At 37.1% G+C, this 17,860-nt stretch overlaps 2 protein-coding genes across 2 annotated transcripts; one reads left to right on the top strand and one right to left on the bottom strand.

Moving 5' to 3' along the window:
* Positions 1-884: 884 nt before the first annotated feature.
* LOC145624659 (U-box domain-containing protein 44-like) lies at positions 885-6,839 on the top strand. The gene is made up of 5 exons (XM_081677745.1): positions 885-1,593; positions 2,472-3,260; positions 3,700-4,012; positions 4,207-4,671; positions 5,574-6,839. Exons 1-5 carry the CDS (start codon positions 1,165-1,167, stop codon positions 6,686-6,688), a joined length of 3,111 nt encoding a protein of 1,036 aa, XP_081533871.1. The 5' UTR covers positions 885-1,164; the 3' UTR covers positions 6,689-6,839.
* Positions 6,840-6,996: 157 nt separating this feature from the next.
* Positions 6,997-17,205, bottom strand: LOC145624660 (nucleolar complex-associated protein 2-like). Its single transcript, XM_081677747.1, has 13 exons — positions 17,070-17,205; positions 16,894-16,930; positions 16,686-16,777; positions 16,532-16,597; positions 15,865-16,449; positions 15,117-15,419; positions 14,609-14,938; positions 14,318-14,524; positions 8,794-8,880; positions 8,469-8,563; positions 8,269-8,391; positions 7,835-8,146; positions 6,997-7,408 (listed from the first exon to the last, which is right to left on the bottom strand). The coding sequence occupies exons 2-12, from the start codon at positions 16,910-16,912 to the stop codon at positions 7,870-7,872; spliced, it is 2,184 nt and encodes a 727-aa protein (XP_081533873.1). The 5' UTR covers positions 16,913-16,930; positions 17,070-17,205; the 3' UTR covers positions 6,997-7,408; positions 7,835-7,869.
* Between the last annotated feature and the right edge of the window lie 655 nt (positions 17,206-17,860).

Here is a 17,860-nt window from a genome sequence, read left to right as displayed (position 1 = left end):
GGAAGGAGAGTGAGGGTCGTTGACGGGGTTCTGGGGCTGGGATAGCGTCGCCGGCGGGGGGACAAGGAACCCTAGACGCTGGCAGTAGGTGGTGGTGGATTGTGGTGGTGGTGGACTGGTGGGTTTGGGTGGTTTCCGTTGAACACGTGGGTGGTCAACGCCTGAAAACTGTCTAAAGGTATGATTTTGTAAAAAAAAATTTGATTAAGGTATGATTTCACAAAAAAAAAATTATAAGGAGGTTTTTGACAAAAACATGCTTTTAAAAGGAGGTTTTTGACAAAATTTCCAAATAATATACATGTTACAATAACCGGCGATAATTTTTAACACTCCTTTTTCTCTCTTTATAATTGTTTATAATATTTTTACACTCTCTCCTAATAACCATCCGAAATGGTTAATGGCCGAGTATACTAAAGGTTACATATAATAAGGAGATAATAAAAGATAAATGAAATAAAACACTAATTACATCAATTTATGTGTCATTTTTATCATGTATTCTCTTAAATTAATACAATCAATAAGTAGGCTATTAAATTTTTAGTTGTTTTCATTTTTATTTTGAGATGAAAATATTACTCTTTCTCTTCTTTGCAATTGTAACATTTTAACTTTTAATGATCAATTTTTACCAACTTTTAAAGTATAAATTACAAATATACACTTTTAAACCATATCCTATAAAAGATGATTCTACAAATAGAAATTGACCACCAAAATTTGTGACTTCGATGAGGTGGCACTCTCATGACCACAGTATGAAGTACCGTAATATTTATTTCGAAATAAATTTTCAAACATTCTTCTTGTAAAAAAAAAAAATAAAAAAATAAAAACGAAAGAAGTATCAAGGTTGACTTATAATATTTCGTTATTCCGTTATTAAAAAAAAAAAAAAAAAAGACACGTAATTTCAGCGAAAATGCAACTAAAAAGACTTACTAAGTCAACATTTGACTCACTCTCCTCTTCTTCTTCCTCCTCCTTCCTCCACTTTCTCTCTCCTCCCATTTTCTCAGACTCAAACTCATAAACACGCCATTTTCACATTCACACTTACATTCACATCAATACTCCACTATTTCCACACTAAACTTTCTCAACACGTCAACCACGGCCTAAACCCTAGGAGAGAGAAAATCTCCCTCAAATGTAAAAATGGCGGCCAAACCACCATCCTCACCGGCGGAATCAATCCACCGGCAACTCGAATCTCTCTGTAACTCCTACGACTCCATTCCATGGGAAACTCCTCGTCGTTTCACCTCCTACGCCGCTCGCCTTCACCGCATTACCGGAAACCTCCTTCGTCTTTCGCCGGAGACTCTCTCTTCTCCGACTGTTCATACTGCTCTTAAAGGAATCTCCGGTGACCTTGTTAAAGCTGTTGAAACGGTGTCGGTTTATAGAGAGAGAAGCAAGATATTTGTCCTCATCAATTGCCGTTCGTTGTGTTCTTCTCTTCAGGATCGAACGGCTGCGATTGGTGGATGGCTTGCGCTGCTTGAGACTGGCCTCAAAGATGTTACCGATGTTCGGAAGAAGGTTTCGGATCTTTCTAGAGATATGAAGCAAGCTCAATTCTCTGTAATTTCTCTCCCTTTCTACAATTTATTTATTTATTTATTTATTTGGTTTTTTCTTGGATTTTATTTGTGATTTAATCAATTATACTAGAAATTGTTAATTATTTGAATTTAATGAGCTTGTTTTTATTAAACTTTCTATATACAGGTTACGTATATTACTGAAATTAGAAAATGTTATGTTCAAAACTGTCAATTTTCTTTGATTTGATTTATAAGTACATGTTTACTCCTTTTGACTGTATATTTTGTACTTTGTATATAATATACGGAGTATTTTTTATTGTTAATATAGATATTTGTGGAAATATGTCAGAATTTAATACTGAGTTTCTATATTTAGTCATTCCAAAATTGTTGCAAAATGTTTGTTCGGAACTTCACGATTGTGTATAATAAATTAATAATTGTCAAACAGTTTGCCATTTTACTTGACAGTTGGTTCCAATTGAGTAGATGGGAAATTTATGAACTGAAAGATTTTTTTTTCCCCCCTACCACCTGATAAATATTAAACAAGCTTCAGCCTCTAGTGTCGTCGTCTAGAGTATCTTCAAGCACCTTATTAATATTAGCTCATGGTCGTTTTATTGTATAAAACAGAAGGGGGGGGGGGGGGGGGGAGGGGTCGAGGGAATATGGTTGACCATAAGTTAGTAAAGCTTAGTTGTAGTTTTGTGGAATTGTGGGTGTTGAAGAAGTTGTCAAGGGTGTGACTTCAGCTTTTAACATTGATTTTTTTTTTTTTTTTTTTTTTTTTTTTTTTTTTTTTTTTAATGAAGCTTGTTCATGTCTTTCCCATGCAGTAGAATATATAAGTACATAATTTTTGTTTGATTGGTTTCAAACTTATCTTGGAGATATGAATTTTTGTATTAGGTGACAGAGAATGAAATGAGAGTGTACAGCACACTACAAAATGAAGGGCAAGGGAGGCCAATAGCCAAACCAGTTCAAAGTGCTATAATTATGGATTTGGCTCGAGCTCTTGGGATTGACCCCACTAATCATGCTGAGTTATTGGAACATGTTAAGCTCTTGAAGAATGATCTTGCTCGCTCTAATTCAGTGTCTGAGAGGCGAATTCTTATGTCTTTGCAGCGAATTATTGACAGCTGTTCTGCTGAGCCAAATATATCAGCTCTAAGCTTAGATTTTGATATAGAAGATGAATCTCAGATTTTGCCTTTCAAGAATTTCATATGTCCATTAACCAAGGAAGTTATGAAGGATCCTGTGGTGTTGGAGTCAGCACAGACTTATGAGAGGACTGCAATTGAATACTGGTTTCAGCGTTGCTTGGAGGATGGCCGAGATCCCACTTGCCCTGTAACGGGTCAGGTGCTTAGGTCGTTAGAGCAGAAACCAAATATTGGCTTAGCTGGGGCGATTGAAGAATGGGTGAACAGAAATGTTGACATTCATATTAAGTCAGCTGTGAAACATCTTAGTAAGGATCCACCGTCTATGGATTTTGTTGAACGGGTTTTGGATAGTATTTATAAGATATCAGAAGAGCATCCATCAAGCCGATATAAAATTAGAAACGCTGGCGTCGTCCTTCTAATCATGAATCTTCTCAAAAATTGCTCCAAGAGCATCAGTTCTCCTTTGAAATCCAAAGCTCTTATGGCTTTACTTAGTATGACAAAGGATGAAGACAGTAAGGTGAGTCCTACATATTCTATTTTAAAAATCTCCTTTGCATCATGTCTTCCGTAAATCTTTTCATACTGCAATAATGGATGTCACAATATTTTCATGAAGAGGGAAATATGTTTGGCTGATTTGGATTGGCTGGGAACTCTTGGCAACTGTGAATTTGAAAGAAATTTTATAAATCCATCTATGATTTTGTAGCAACTTTTGTTATTATTTTAATGAATGGGAACTTCATGCTCGAGGCTATATTCACATGTGTGATGTGCTTGCACTTTTTCTAGTGTAGATGCTTCTTGTGTGTGTATTCGTGTAAGTTTGAACTCAGATTCTGGCATAATATTCAATGTTACTCTAGATTTCTCACTATCTGCTTTCACTTCCTTACATTTGAAAAGCCTCTGTGACATGTCTCTCTGATATTTAACTAATTTTTGTATAATTCTAGACAATTATGATAGGGGAAGGCATAACTAAATTGGCAATAAAAAGCCTTGCTGGGAGCACAGAGAAAGAGAAAGAAAAAGAAAATGCCCTGAGGTTGCTGATTGAATTTACAGACAATGAGGCTTATTGTGCTAAAATTGCATCTGAGAAAGGTGCATTTCTGCTTCTTTCAAGCATGGCAGAGAACTTGGAGTGTCCCACTTTGTCCAACATAGCTGAGGACGTGCTAAAACGTCTAGAAGTAATTGATGAGAATGTTGAAAATTCAGCTGCAGCAGGAAGATTTGAGCCGCTTCTGAGTCGACTATGTGAAGGTGGGTATGATTATTGTAATCAATTCACCCCTTGCATTTCCTGTGTTCTTTAAAATTTGCTTAAATCACTTCATTGTAGTATTAGATAAAGTATATCTTTTTTCAACATGTTAATTTCCAGTATTGCCTATTCTTTATCAGATCTATTATGCTCTCCTGTTCTTGATATCAAATCTTGTTCCCGTGATAAGCAGGTTCTCGTGACATTCAAATAGAGATGGCATCATTGTTGGGAAAAATGACTTTGACAAATTGCAGTAAAGAACAAATTGCAAATCGAAGTGCAAAAGTTCTTGTTGAAATGCTGCATAAACCAGAAACTCGAACAGCAAGTCTTCATGCACTGTGTAACCTTTCATCTTCGGATGACAATGCCACTATTCTTGTTGAAGCTTCTGTACTTCCAGCTGTTACAGACATTATCCTTGAATCCCATAATATCCTTTCAGAGCAGAAGGAGCTGGCTGCAGCAATAATTGCCAATATTGTGACTAATCCGGGGCACTGGGAATTGGCAGAGGTAAACAAGGACGGACATTTAATGCTTTCGTCCTTCGTTGTTTCTCACCTGATGCTACTTTTACCTCAAGTAACCCCTCAGTGCCAAGTGTCTATTCTTCGTATCCTCTGTGGAATTGCTTCTTCCCCCAAGGCATGTGGTATGTTCTTTCTGACTTGCTTTGTTTAATATTTCCCTCAAAATTGAGAATTGCTACTCTGGTTGGCGTGGTTGCTAAATGCTATGGTGTTTTATTATCATGCCTTCTGTTAGTAAAATTAATTGTGTTCACGTACTGCTCATAATGTGATCCCATACTTGGCATTATTGCTACTCCTAGAACTTTTCAAGAATTCTCAAGTCTTGTGCACTTTGTTCTGCCATGTTGTGCTCCAAAAATACATTTGTGATGTCCTTTAAGGTGGTTACTGGTTATGGATTTATAATACTCTCTCTGCCCCATATTAGTTATCTAGGGAATGAAAAAAAAAAAAAAATCAGGGAACATCGTTATTGTAATGTTTCCCCTGTTTATATTGGTTATGACCTTATAGCCATTTAGTTTTGTGGCTTTTAATTGATTTACATTACTATTGGAAACTTGACAACTGATTTGGGATATAATTAGGGAAATCTTGACAACTAACATGAGACGGAGGGAGTTATTCAATTAGAAGAGCTTCATACCAATGCTCATGATAATCCTTGTCCACTCAATTACCTCTATTTCTTCCTAAATTTCCATTACCACTTCAGAGGTGGTATTGAGTAGCAATGAAAAATTATGAATATAACTGCATGCTTGGGATGTAGCTCCCTTACCATGGGTAAGGCATGGGGCTGTTCTTGCATTATATTACCGCCTACCTAAGAAGCACTAAAGGTCTTAAAGTTCAGGTCATGGTTGGCTATGTATTTGCCTGATTGTTGGCTCATTGCTTTGATTGTTGATTATAGATAGTCATTCCATGGACAGTCATTTCCTGGACATAGTTTTGAATGTTATTGTGCCTGTACTTTGATAGAGGCAAACACACTTACATTTTTGTATTCATGTATCAGACCAGGTTGCAACTGAGATAAAATCTGGGGATGGAATCAAAAGCATTATGGAATATCTTGAACACCCTGAAACGCAACACAGAATCTATGCTCTCAAACTTATGAGGATTCTATCTGGAACTTCTGGTGGGGACTTCTTTGATCAGCTCAGACTTCTGAACAAAGTCGTCCTTTTAAAAGAAAAAGTGCTAGACAATCAGTCAACAAATAGTGAGCGATCTGATGCTGCTTGTATACTTGCAAATTTTACCCTGTCAGGTGATGAAGTGAGGACAGTTTTAGGAGCTGCTTTCCTGAAATGGACAGTTACAACCCTTAAGGAAATTCAGCACACTCCCAATGGAGGAACTTCACGGTCATCATCAAGTATGCTAGAAGGGCTTCTTGGTCTTTTACTCCACTTTGCCAGGAATACCAACGCACAGACATTGGCTTGGGTTAAGGAGCATCACCTCATTGCGATCTTTCGTGAGCAATTGAGTTACCTTTCACACCCAAGATGCAAACATCTGGCAGTTCTTGGATTAAAACACTTGTCAGAATCTGGTAAAGTTCTTGTTTCTGATGGAGAATCAGACCCACTACCTCCACAAGGATTCTGCTCTTCCATGGTATTCATGTGCGGGAGATTATCACCCGAACTCTCCTCATGTCCAATACACAATGCACCTTGTGAAGAAGACAGTGAGCTGTGCTTGCTCAAGAGCAACTGCATCAAGCCCTTGGTTGATCTCCTCGTCGATGAGCACACAGATGTCCAGATTGCGTCTGTAGAGGCCCTTTCCTCTCTCATCCCGGATACATTTTATAGTTTTAGGCGTGCTGCTGATGAGCTTGATCGCCTGGGTGTTGCAGATGCTGTAGTTGCTCTTTTCATTGACGTTCGGCCTGGAGAACTTCAAGAAAAGGCAATATGGATGGTGGAGAGGCTCTTAAGAGGGGAAAGCACAAGCCAGAGATTTGCTCTTGACCAGAGACTAGTCAGGGCATTAGGGGAAGCCTTAAAGCATGGAAATGCTAACACACGAAAAATTGCTCAAGACGCTCTTACTAACTTAAAACAATTATCTGGTGCTAGTGGCAAGATTTCTGGACCCTTGCGTCCATGGAGGTAGTCTATTTTGTTCATTGTACCCTGTTGTATTTTTACATTAGTTAGTGGGTGTATTTTTAGTGAAGCCCACAGCTTTGTATAATTAATTGTTGTCTATACACAATGTAAATTTATTACTAGAAATCAGTTAATTTGTTGTAGTTTCCTTCTTACATCAATGTGGCTTTCGTTCTCTTATACGGCCCCTGTTTTTGAGCCAAATCTAATTGCCTACAAACGTCCCTCAGAAAAAAAAAAAATACAGATTGAAACATTGATGCAATGAAACCATAACCAGATAGTTTTCCAGCAGAAAACAGAAGTCAGAACTCAGAAGTATATTCAACAATCAATTGATCATTTTACTCATCCAAAAAAATTACACTTCATTAGAAAATATCATATCTTTTCAAGTTTCACTCTTTACTAGTTCAAAATTCATGTACACAGGTAAAAGATGAAGGCAAAACTCATGCCAGTATTTGGCTAAAGGTGTAGAAATTCAGAGTACTGCAGGCAATTGTTACGCCCAGTGTAGTTTTCCGGTTAAAAGTGGTAGCACTTGTTCTTGTTTTTCCATCCCCAAGACCAAACTTGGACTGCAGCATCCTCGATCAGTTGTCCAGAATTTCTAAATTAGGCTTATGACTTCACACAAATTCGGAACAGGTCCTCAACAATGTCTTTCTCAGTAATCCACACTGTCAGCTTTCCACTCCTCTCTTGACCAAAATGCCAACTTCTGCAAATAAAGAAAAAAAAAATCATCTTAGTCTTGTCGAAGAATAAAAAAATTGGCTTGCTTTCCCAAAGGAAATGATCCTCTCAGCACAAAAGCACCAAAAACATGTCAAATTGTCAACCATCTACCATAATAACGGTGCATGCCGTAGCCTTCACCTAGGAAAATACTCAAATAAATGTTGCTGACTAAAACTGCAAGAACCAACACCACAACAGCCTAGTATGAATTTTAGCTCCATCGATAGAATCTAAGAAAGTAAGCCCAAATATACAGTCTTACTCCTGACCAGTCGAAATTAAAAAGATATTTTTTTTACACAAATAAATCAAGCTAGGTAGATGATAGGTGACAGAAGAACAACCAGCTAAACATCCAGGGGGAAAAAAAAAAAAAAAAAAAAAAGAGAGAGCCAGTAACAAAAACCTGAGTGATGTTATATGCTCTGCCTCAGTATATGACTAATGACCTCGCTTTCTCTTCTTTCCCCCCTTCTTGCTTACTCGTACTTTCTTCACTGAACCATCAGCGGCAGTTTTTTGCTTCTTTTTCTTTTTCGGGGTCTCCATTTCTATTTCATCAGTTTCTTCAGGAAGAGGAGAGCCATCCATGGGTTCATCTTCTTCATCTGAACTTAGCACCAAATCCTCCACAATGTCCTCATCAATTGCTTCTTGTTGCAAGCTCTTCGGTTTCTTCTTGTTTTTCTGCTTTTTCTCTACCTCAGGAGGCTTCTCCCTGTTAATGCAAACAAACCATGAATGGTGAAAAAAAAAAAAACCTACAGTCCCGGAGAATGTGTCACGTAATAATAAGCTCATACAAGGTCATACTCATACTAAGAAAAAAATAGGTCATACCTTGTTTCTTTCTGTTGTAAATAGAAGGAATTAAAGATTGCTCCACCTTCATCTCCTCCATCTTCTTCATCACTTTCTGCTAGCATTTTATCAGATAAGGATGGCTCGGCACCATATAGGACACTGGATGATACGATAAAATCAGTGTTGTTATCGTGGAAGAAATATACGAAGCATATTTAACAAGCAGAGTGGTGAACCTGGATTCTGTTAGAGAGATGTTCCTCTGTTGAGCTTTTTGGCGTAATGTAGCAACATATTTCGACAAGGGGCTAGCACCAGACTGCTTCTCCTCCTAAAAGAACCAAGCACGCCACATATATATCATGGGAAGCTCATGGTAGAAAATGAAGGGACACAATGGACAAATAAATAACCCAGTGCCCTATTCATAATCTTTGAGCCAACCCAAGGGTGAAATATATTAACATATAGGAATGTCTACCCTTTGGCCTTTGATATATGTTACATTTGATGTATTCATGAATTCGGCTGCAGGCAAATAAAGAATACACAATAGCTTACCTCGAGGAAAGATGATGTAGCTAGATCACTTGGCAAGAAAGTGATTGTTGCTCGTTTTTTGTTTGTAAATTCTGAGTTTGCCTCAATCTGCAGCATATAGTGAAACCATATACAGTTAGCACATCATCAGTGTAAGCATGAGAAAGTAAGAAGGAAAATGAAAGAAACAGAAATTAATAAGAAACTAATACATGCTACTCCATATATCACTAGAGCTGTCAATTCGGGTAAACGGGTCGGCTTTGGGACGGGTAAGAGTGGGTCAAGTCAACTCGGGTAGGGTCAATTCGGATTAATTCCATAACCTATGCAGGTCGGGTTTGGGTTGGGTCATGCTTGAGTCGGATCATACTTCTTATCGGGTTTAGGTCGGGTTACATTCAAGTCGGGTGAACAATAGGTCGGGTTTAATTCGGGTTAAAACGGGTTAGGGTAATTCTCGGGTTTGAGTCGGGTTCAGTTCAAGTCAATAATTTGAAGGTTAGAATTAGGTCGAGTCATTTTTGGGTTTGAGTCGGGTTCGGTTCAAGTCAATAATTTGCGGATTATAATCAGGTCGGGTCATTCTCGGGTTTAAGTCAGGTTCGGTTCAAGTCAATAATTTGCGGGCTATAATCGATTCAGTCATTTCCAAGTCGGGTCATTCTCGGATTCAAGTCGAGTTATATTCAAGTCGATAATTTGCAGGTTACAACCAGGTCGGGTCATTTCCAAGTCAGGTCAAATTCGAGTTCAACAAATTATAAATAGATAATTATCATTTTTATCAAGCTAATTATTTCCTTTGACTATAATATATATGACAAATATACTAGGGAATTATAGTCTATAATTTAGGAAGATAATTATCTCCTTTGACCATACAACAAATATATGCTTTAACTCTTAAATTTGAGGATGATGCTCCTTTCTTTTGCTGCGTGAACCGACTTGGTCACCCTAGACAAAATGCTTTGATCAACAATAATAAGGTGGTTTAAATTGCATTTAAGGTGATTTGAAATCGGGTCAGGAACAATTTGGGTTGAATTTAGGTCAGGTCAATAACAAGTCGTGTTAATTTCGAGTCGGATTAGTAACAAATCGGGTTGAATTTTTGGGTCCTGTAAGTAATAGGTCCGGTAAAATTCAGGTCGGGTCTATATCGGGTTGAATTTTGGTCAAGTCAATAACAAGTCGGATTGATTTTGGGTCGGGTTTGTAATCAGGTCGGATTGAATTCAGGTCATGTTAGTAATAAGTCGGGTTAAATTCAGGTATTGACGAGTTAAAACGGGCTAGGGTCAATTTTGTTTCAAGTCGGGTTCGGTGTAAGGGTTAATTAAATTGGCCGTTGTAAACCGGTGAATCGGTGCAACTTGAAAACCGGTAAATTGGCCGTTTAACAGCAAATTGGATGGTTCCACACACCCAATTGGACTCCCGTCGGGTATTAAGAACCATGGTTAACATTTCACCAATTTTTATTTCCGGACAATAAAAAGTCAAAAAATTCCAAAATTGAAGGCTAATTTGAGAAATGTTAGAGGTTTCAGAGCCCGGTGTCAAAAAGTCCTGAAATTCTAGGGGACACTTCTCGGGGTCATATAATGCCGTTTGGAACCATATATGATCAATATTTGTTGTCATAAATGTTCGTGGTAAACTTGAATTTATGAAATCGGAGCAAGTTGTAAACCGGTAAATTGATCGTTTAAAGGCAAATTGGATGGTTCCACCCACCCAATTGGACTACCGGAGGGTATTAGGACAAAGGTAAACATTTCGGCAGTTTTTATTTCCGAGCGAAAAAAAGTCAAAAAATTCCAAAATTTAAGGGTAATATCCACGTTTTTTGAAAAATTTTGGAGGTTTCGGGTCCCAGTGTAGAAAAGTCTTAATATTTTAGGGGATACATCTCGGTGTCATATAATGCTATTTGAAACCTTATGTTCATTATTTGTTGACATAGATGTTCATGGTAGGCTTGAGTTAATGAAATCGGTGCAAGTTGTAAACTGGTAAATTGGTCGTTTAAAGACAAATTGGATAGTTTCACCCACCCAATTGGACTCCTGGATGGTATTAGGGATCATATTAAACATTTCGACAATTTTTATTTTCGGGAGAAAAAAAAAAAGTCAAAATTTTCAAAATTGAAGGCTAATATCCACTCTTTTTGAGAAATTTTGGAGGATTCGGGTCCGGTGTTGTAAAGTCTTGATATATCTGGGTCATATAATGCCGTTTGGAGCCATTTATTATCATTATTTTTTATCATAAATGTTCGTAGTATGCTTGAGTTAATGAAATCCGTGCAAGTTGTAAACCGGTAAATTGCTAGTTTAAATGCAAATTGGATGATTCTACCGACCCAATTGGACTCCCGGAGGATATTAGTGACCATGGTAAACATTTCAGCAAATTATATTTCCGGGCGAAAAAAGTCAAAAAAAACTCCAAAATTGAAGACTAATATCCACGCTTTTTGAGGAATTTTTGAGGTTTTGGGGCTAGTGTCGAAAACTCTAGAAATTTTAGGGAATACATCTCGGGGTCATACAATGTCGTTTGGAACCATAAATGATCATTATTTTTTGCCATAAATGTTCGTGGTAGGCTTGATTTAATAAAATCGGTGCATGTTGTAAACCGGTAAATTGGTCGTTTAAATGAAAATTTAATGGGACTCTTGGATGGTATTAGGGATCATGGTAAACATTTCGGCAATTTTTATTTCCGGGCGAAAAAAAGTCAAAAATTTCAAAATTGAAGGTTAATATCCACGATTTTTGAGAAATTTTAAAGGATTTAGGGCCCGGTGTCGAAAAGTCTTGAAATTCTAGGGGATAATCCCGGGGACATATAATGTCGTTTGGAATTATTTATGATCATTATAGGTTTTAATAAATGTTCGTGGTAGGCTTGATTTAATGAAATCAGTGTAAGTTGTAAACCGGTAAATTAGCCGTTTAAAGGCAAATTGAATAGTTCAACCCACCCAATTGGAATCTCGGAGGGTATTAGGGACCATAGTAAAATTTCAGCAATTTTTATTTCCAAGCGAAAAAAATTCTAAAATTGAAATCCACGCTTTTTGAGAAATTTGGGATATTTCGAGGTACAGTGTCGAAAAGTCTTGAAATTCTAGGCAATACACCTCGGGGTTATATAATGTCGTTTGGAACCATATATGATCATTATTTGTTGTCATAAATATCCGTGGTAGACTTGAATTAATAAAATCAGTGCAAGTTGTAAACCGGTAAATTGGTCGTTTAAAGGCAAATTGGATGGTTCCAACCACGCAATTGGACTCTCGGAGGGTATTAGGGACCATGGTAAACATTTTGGCAATTTTTATATTCGAGCGAAAAAAAAGTAAAAAAATTCTAAAATTAAAGGCTAATATCCACGCTTTTTGAGAAATTTCGAATGTTTCGAGGCTCCGTGTCGAAAAGCATTGAGATTTTAGGGGATACATTTCGGGGTCATAAAATACCGTTTGGAACCATATATGATCACTATATGTTGTCATAAATTTTCATGGTAGGCGTGAGTTGATGAAATTGGTGCAAGTTGTAAACCAGTAAATTGGTCGTTTAAAAGCAAATTGGATGGTTCCACCTATCTAATTGGACTCCCGGAGGGTATAAGGGATCATGGTAAACATTTCGGCAATTTTTATTTCTGGGTGAAAAAAGTCAAAAAATTCCAAAATTGAAGACTAATATCCACGCTTTTTGAGAAATTTTGGAGGTTTTGGGCAGAGCTGTCAATTCAGGTAAACGGGTCGGGTTTGGGTCGGTAAGAGTAATTTTGGAGGTTTCGGGTACAACTGTCAATTCGGGTAAACGGGTCGGGTTTGGGTCGGTAAGAGTGGGTCGGGTCATTCGGATTAATTCCATAACCAATGCGGGTCGAGTTTGGGTTGGGCCATGCTTGGGTTGGGTCATGCTTGAGTTGGGTCACGTCAGGTCATACTTCTTATCGGGTTTGTGTCGGGTTAATAATAGGTGGGGTTTCATTCGGGTTGGGTGAAAAATAGGTCGGGTTTAATTCGGGTTAAAACAGGTTATGGTAATTCTCGGGTTCGGCTCAAGTCAATAATTTGCGGGTTATAATAAGGTCGGGTCATTCTCGGGTTTGAGTCGAGTTCAGTTCAAGTCAATAATTTGCAGGTTATAATGAGGTTGGGTCATTTCCAAGTCAGGTCATTCTCGGATTCAAGTAGAGTTATGTTCAAGTTAATAATTTGCAGGTTACAATCAGGTCGGGTTATTTCCAAGTCAGGTCATATTTGGGTTAATCTAACTATAAATAGATAACTATCATTTTTATGAAGCTAATTATTTCCTTTGACTATAATATATATGGCAATATACTAGGGAATCATAGTGTCTATAATTTGGGAAGATAATTATCTCCTTTGACCATACAACAAATACTACCTCCGTTATAGGTTATGTGCAACGATTTGACATAAAGCAAAGAGGAAAAATGTCTAATCGTTGCATATAACCTGTAACGGAGGTAGTATATACTATATTTAACTCTTAAATTTGAAGATGATGCTCCTTTCTTTTGCTAGCCTCGACCGACTTGGTCTCCCAAGACAAAATGCTTTGATCAACAATAATAAGGTGCTCTAAATTGCATTTAAGGTGATTTAAAATCGGGTTGGGAATAATTTGGGTTGAATTTAGGTTGGGTCAATAACAAGTCGTGTTGATTTCGAGTCGAGTTAGTAACAAATCGAGTTAAATTTGGGTCGGGTTAGTAATAGGTGTGGTTGAATTTGGGTCAGGTCAATAACAAGTCGGGTTGATTTCGGGTGGGATTTGTAACAGGTTGGGTTAACTTCGGGTCGGGTTAGGAACGGGTCGGGTTGAATTCAGGTCAGGTTAGTAACAAGTCGGGTAAAATTCAGGTTTTGACGAGTTAAAACGGGTTTGGGTTAATTTCAGTTCAAGTTGGGTTCGGTACAGGTCAATAATTTACAGGTTACATTCGGGTCGGGTCATCTCAAGGTGAGTTCATGTTCGGGTTCGGGTCTCACATACTCGGGTGAACTCGGGTCTAGGGTTGGTTTCAAGTCGAGTTTGGTCACCATTTTTTTGGGTTCAGATGAGTCGGTTAATAATCGGATTTGAGTCGGTATTTTGGGTCGGGTCAACTTTTGACCGCTCTATATATCACTGTTTTATGAGTCACATGCAGTGTTCCAACTCTTCCAAACTACTACTTCCTCCGTTTTTCTTTTATTGCACTATAAGAACTTTTACCGTCTAACTACTACTTTTACGCTATTCACTTTATCTTCTTTGACCATCTTTTGTGATTTATCCATTAGGAAAAACATAGTCATGTGGGATCTAGTTACATTCGTCTTGAAATCTACTTTTCAAATATCAATTTTTTAAAATTTTTGCAAAAGTATAATTAAAGATATTAATAGCCAAAGTAATGCATTGGCAAGCGTAAAACCCCTTATGGTGCAATAAAAAAAGAACGAAAGAAGTATTATTTTTCATAGACTACATACCTGTCGAATAAGCTCTTTCATGTCTTTGCGGAATCTCTCAACTTTGGTCCCTTTGCAAAAATTACGCAATCTAACCGCTGGTATAAAAGATAATTCAAAGAAAGCTACAGAATAGCTCCATTGAGCCAAATGTTCACCCAATTCGTCAATCACAGAAGACACACATGCCTCCTGAAATGACCGAGTCTTTAGCGCTTGTTTGCTGACCTATGAAAACGGAATCCACAATTTAAAACAGACCCAAAAAATTGCATGACACTGTGTGGAGCACCCAAGAAAAGAATACTGTACCTTAAGTACTGTCCGCAAGTCAGCAGGTTTGCCAACACCTCCAGTAGGTGGACAGTTCAATTCTTTCATCTCTAACATATCCAAGAGTAGCATGGAAACTGGTATGAAAGCGTCAGTTGCAGCAGCAATACAGTTGAGCATTCTAACACAACGCATGCGAAGAGGGAAGTACCGGGCAGTTGGAACTAAACGGGCCACTCCAGAAATTATCTGAGTCAATGGATAAGCAAGGGGTTTGAAGTCAGGTTCCAGGCCATATTTGCGGATTGCTACAGTCCAAAGCTCAAGACAATTGATATACTTCCACTCATAAACCTTCCTGAAAGATTCCTACAAAAAAAAATACAGCAGAAGTGACACATATATAGGCATACATCTCAAGAATAAATATTTCAAATTAGTTCAAGAATGATGAGCGGTTTTAAATTCACAAACAATGAGGCATGTAGCATCCAAGAAAAATAAAAAATACTTTTGAATCAAGAGTAATTTGGGCAAAAAGACTAACCTTTGTCTTCATGTTCAATGCCTCTCGTAAAATCATTGCTAATTGTCGAATGAAAATAAAAGCATGCTGGTATGCTGTAGGAAGGTCCACCAACATAAATTCAACAAACAATTGCCTCAGAAATTGGATATGCTGCAACTTTGTTGCATTTACAAACTGGCAGTTCATGACATAAGCTTTGTATAACCCTTTAAAGCACTCATCCAAACAATCAGACCCAAGCTGGACACATAGAGTTCTAAGGAACCAAAAGGATGCAAAAGAAAGCTCTCGGCTTCCTGTGCCCCAAAAATGCAGAGCAACCTGTCAAAAATTGCAAAGATAAAATTCACAAATACAAAGTCAATGAACAATTAATAGAAGAATATGAAATTTCCCATATTAAAATACAGAAAAGGTTCAATCAGATGGCCCAAGTGTAAAGGGAAATGATCACATCATCTAATGGAGTTCTCTATACAAAGAGATCACATATAGCAATTTGCATTTGCATTCTAAATATCTAAGCCAAAAGGAGGGAAGCTAAAGAACAATAAACTCCTTGTAACGTAATAAACATTCAGGTGTGGAACATATTCGATATCTAGATTGAATTCATGCCAAATTTGTCAAATGATACCTTCAAGATAAGCACCCTTCTTCATGAATATGATAAGCAGCATAATTGTTATTAGCACCACAGATTCATAATTGTCCAGCAAAAGCATAATCAAATATAAAAGCAACAAGGAAAATGAGGAAGGTATACCTTAACATACTTCCTCAGAAAGGCTGGGAAAGCAGCAAAGAACAATGATGATCTAGTTAAATGCTTCAAAGTAAATGAGATATCCTTTGCATCCGTCATTTGGTTCAAAGCATGCAGTGTATTTCCAAGATATGACTTCACCAAATGTTGGTACTTCTTCCAATTTTTTGTGCTCTTTACCTCAATCAACTTCTCTTTCTTTCCTCCATAAGCAGGAAGATTCATCAAGTTACGAAGAATGCCATCCATATTAGTCAAAGTTTCTACCATAACTTTGTTCATAACAGCCTTAGACATTGTGGTTAATCTTTCTGAAGATTTTTCATCACTTTCTTCTGCAAGATGACAAGCTACCCTAAAGGCTTTAAGCAAAGACCGAACAGGAGCAATTTTCTCATTTTCTTGAATACCCTTACACCAGGATTCAACCATTTCCATTGTGATAATAGCTCGAACCGATTGTTCTCCCTTTTTGGACCCAACAACCGCCTTCTCAACATCACTATCATCCAAATCCCCCTCATCATCAACCCCGGTATCATCAAGATCAGTTTCAGCATCATCATCGCCTATTTTAACATCATCCTACCCAAATAACAATACTTTAAAAACCATAACCAATTATTATATTTACACGGTAATGTATTCAGCATATAGTAAAACTCACATCATCAGCATCAAACTCTAGGAGCTCTTTGTCCACCTCTTTAAGATACTCATAAAATTCAGGTTGCTGCAGCAAAACTAATGATCAATTAGTTCCTAATTATTCAATTAACCTAATTTCATGAACAAAAACAAAGATCAGGAACAGTTCTAACCGTTTCCTTAAGCTTTTCCAACTGTTTCTTATGTTCTTTAGCTTCCTTTATAGCCTCCACTTCATCTGATACATCATTTTGTGATTTTTTCGCTGCAATTTACATTCAAACAATAACAAATTTTAGCTTTAGAATCATCATATTTAGCTGAATTAACACATGGGGAAGATAAAAATTTGCATTAAACAAAACAAATTGATAAACTTACCCTTTTTCTTTGAACCCATGATATTCGAATCAATAAGCTGCAAGAGAAAAAAATAATTTCAAGCACAAATTAGAAACTTATTGATTTCTGGGTAAAATCCAAATTCATATATTTTTTTTTGGTATGAATTAAATTCGGAAAAATTGACATTCAAAGAGGTGAATTGAGTAATATACCTTAAAGATTAAATGGAAGAAAGTATGAAAGATTTGAACTTTGAAGCTGTTGAAAGGAAAAAGGGGGGAAATAGGTTTAAACCCTCAAATTTAGGGTTTAACAGAGTGAAACAGAAGCAGAATGATAGGACCACGAAGAGGAGGAAAACACAGAGTAATGGAGTGCCATTATTGGGCTTTTTTAATTGAGGTTAATTTTAAGACTGGACCGGCCCATAAACTATATGTTGCAAAGCCCACGGTGTTTTTTTTTTTCCTTTTTTTGGGTGTTTAGAGAGCCACAACTCCACAAGGGTGGGGACTGGGGTGTGAATCGATCTCATTATCTCGTGTAACCGAGAGAGAAGCTCTAACCACTTGAGCTATCTCTCACTCTCATAGCCCATGGTGATTTTAATAGGCCCTATTATAGAATGGTTGAATGAAAGACAATAGTAAAAAATTGACTTGACTTGGGCACGATTTGATCAAATTCAAAAGTGACTTAATAGACTCACATTAAAACTTAGAATTATTGTGATTTAGCATGATTCAAATCTAATATGGTTTGGCTCAATTTGAAATTTGCTCCCATACCTAACTTTTTTTTTGTTGACAGTTTACAAATGAAAGAAATGAGGATTTGTTTCATTTTATGTTTTAAAAAAAATATTTATCAATTTTGTAAATATAAAGTACTCGTACTAATTTAAGTATGTCTATTGTAATCATAATAAAAATGCAACTTACATTCATCCTCCTTCAAACCGACCTACAAAAATCATTTGTAAAGTTAATCAACACTTCAATAT

Source organism: Chenopodium album, chromosome 3 (assembly GCF_948465745.1).
Source record: "Chenopodium album chromosome 3, dcCheAlbu1.1, whole genome shotgun sequence".
NCBI classification, from domain to species: Eukaryota; Viridiplantae; Streptophyta; class Magnoliopsida; order Caryophyllales; family Amaranthaceae; genus Chenopodium; species Chenopodium album.
The sequence above is the reverse complement of the archived record's forward strand: the minus strand, read 5'-3'. Positions and strand labels throughout refer to the sequence as shown.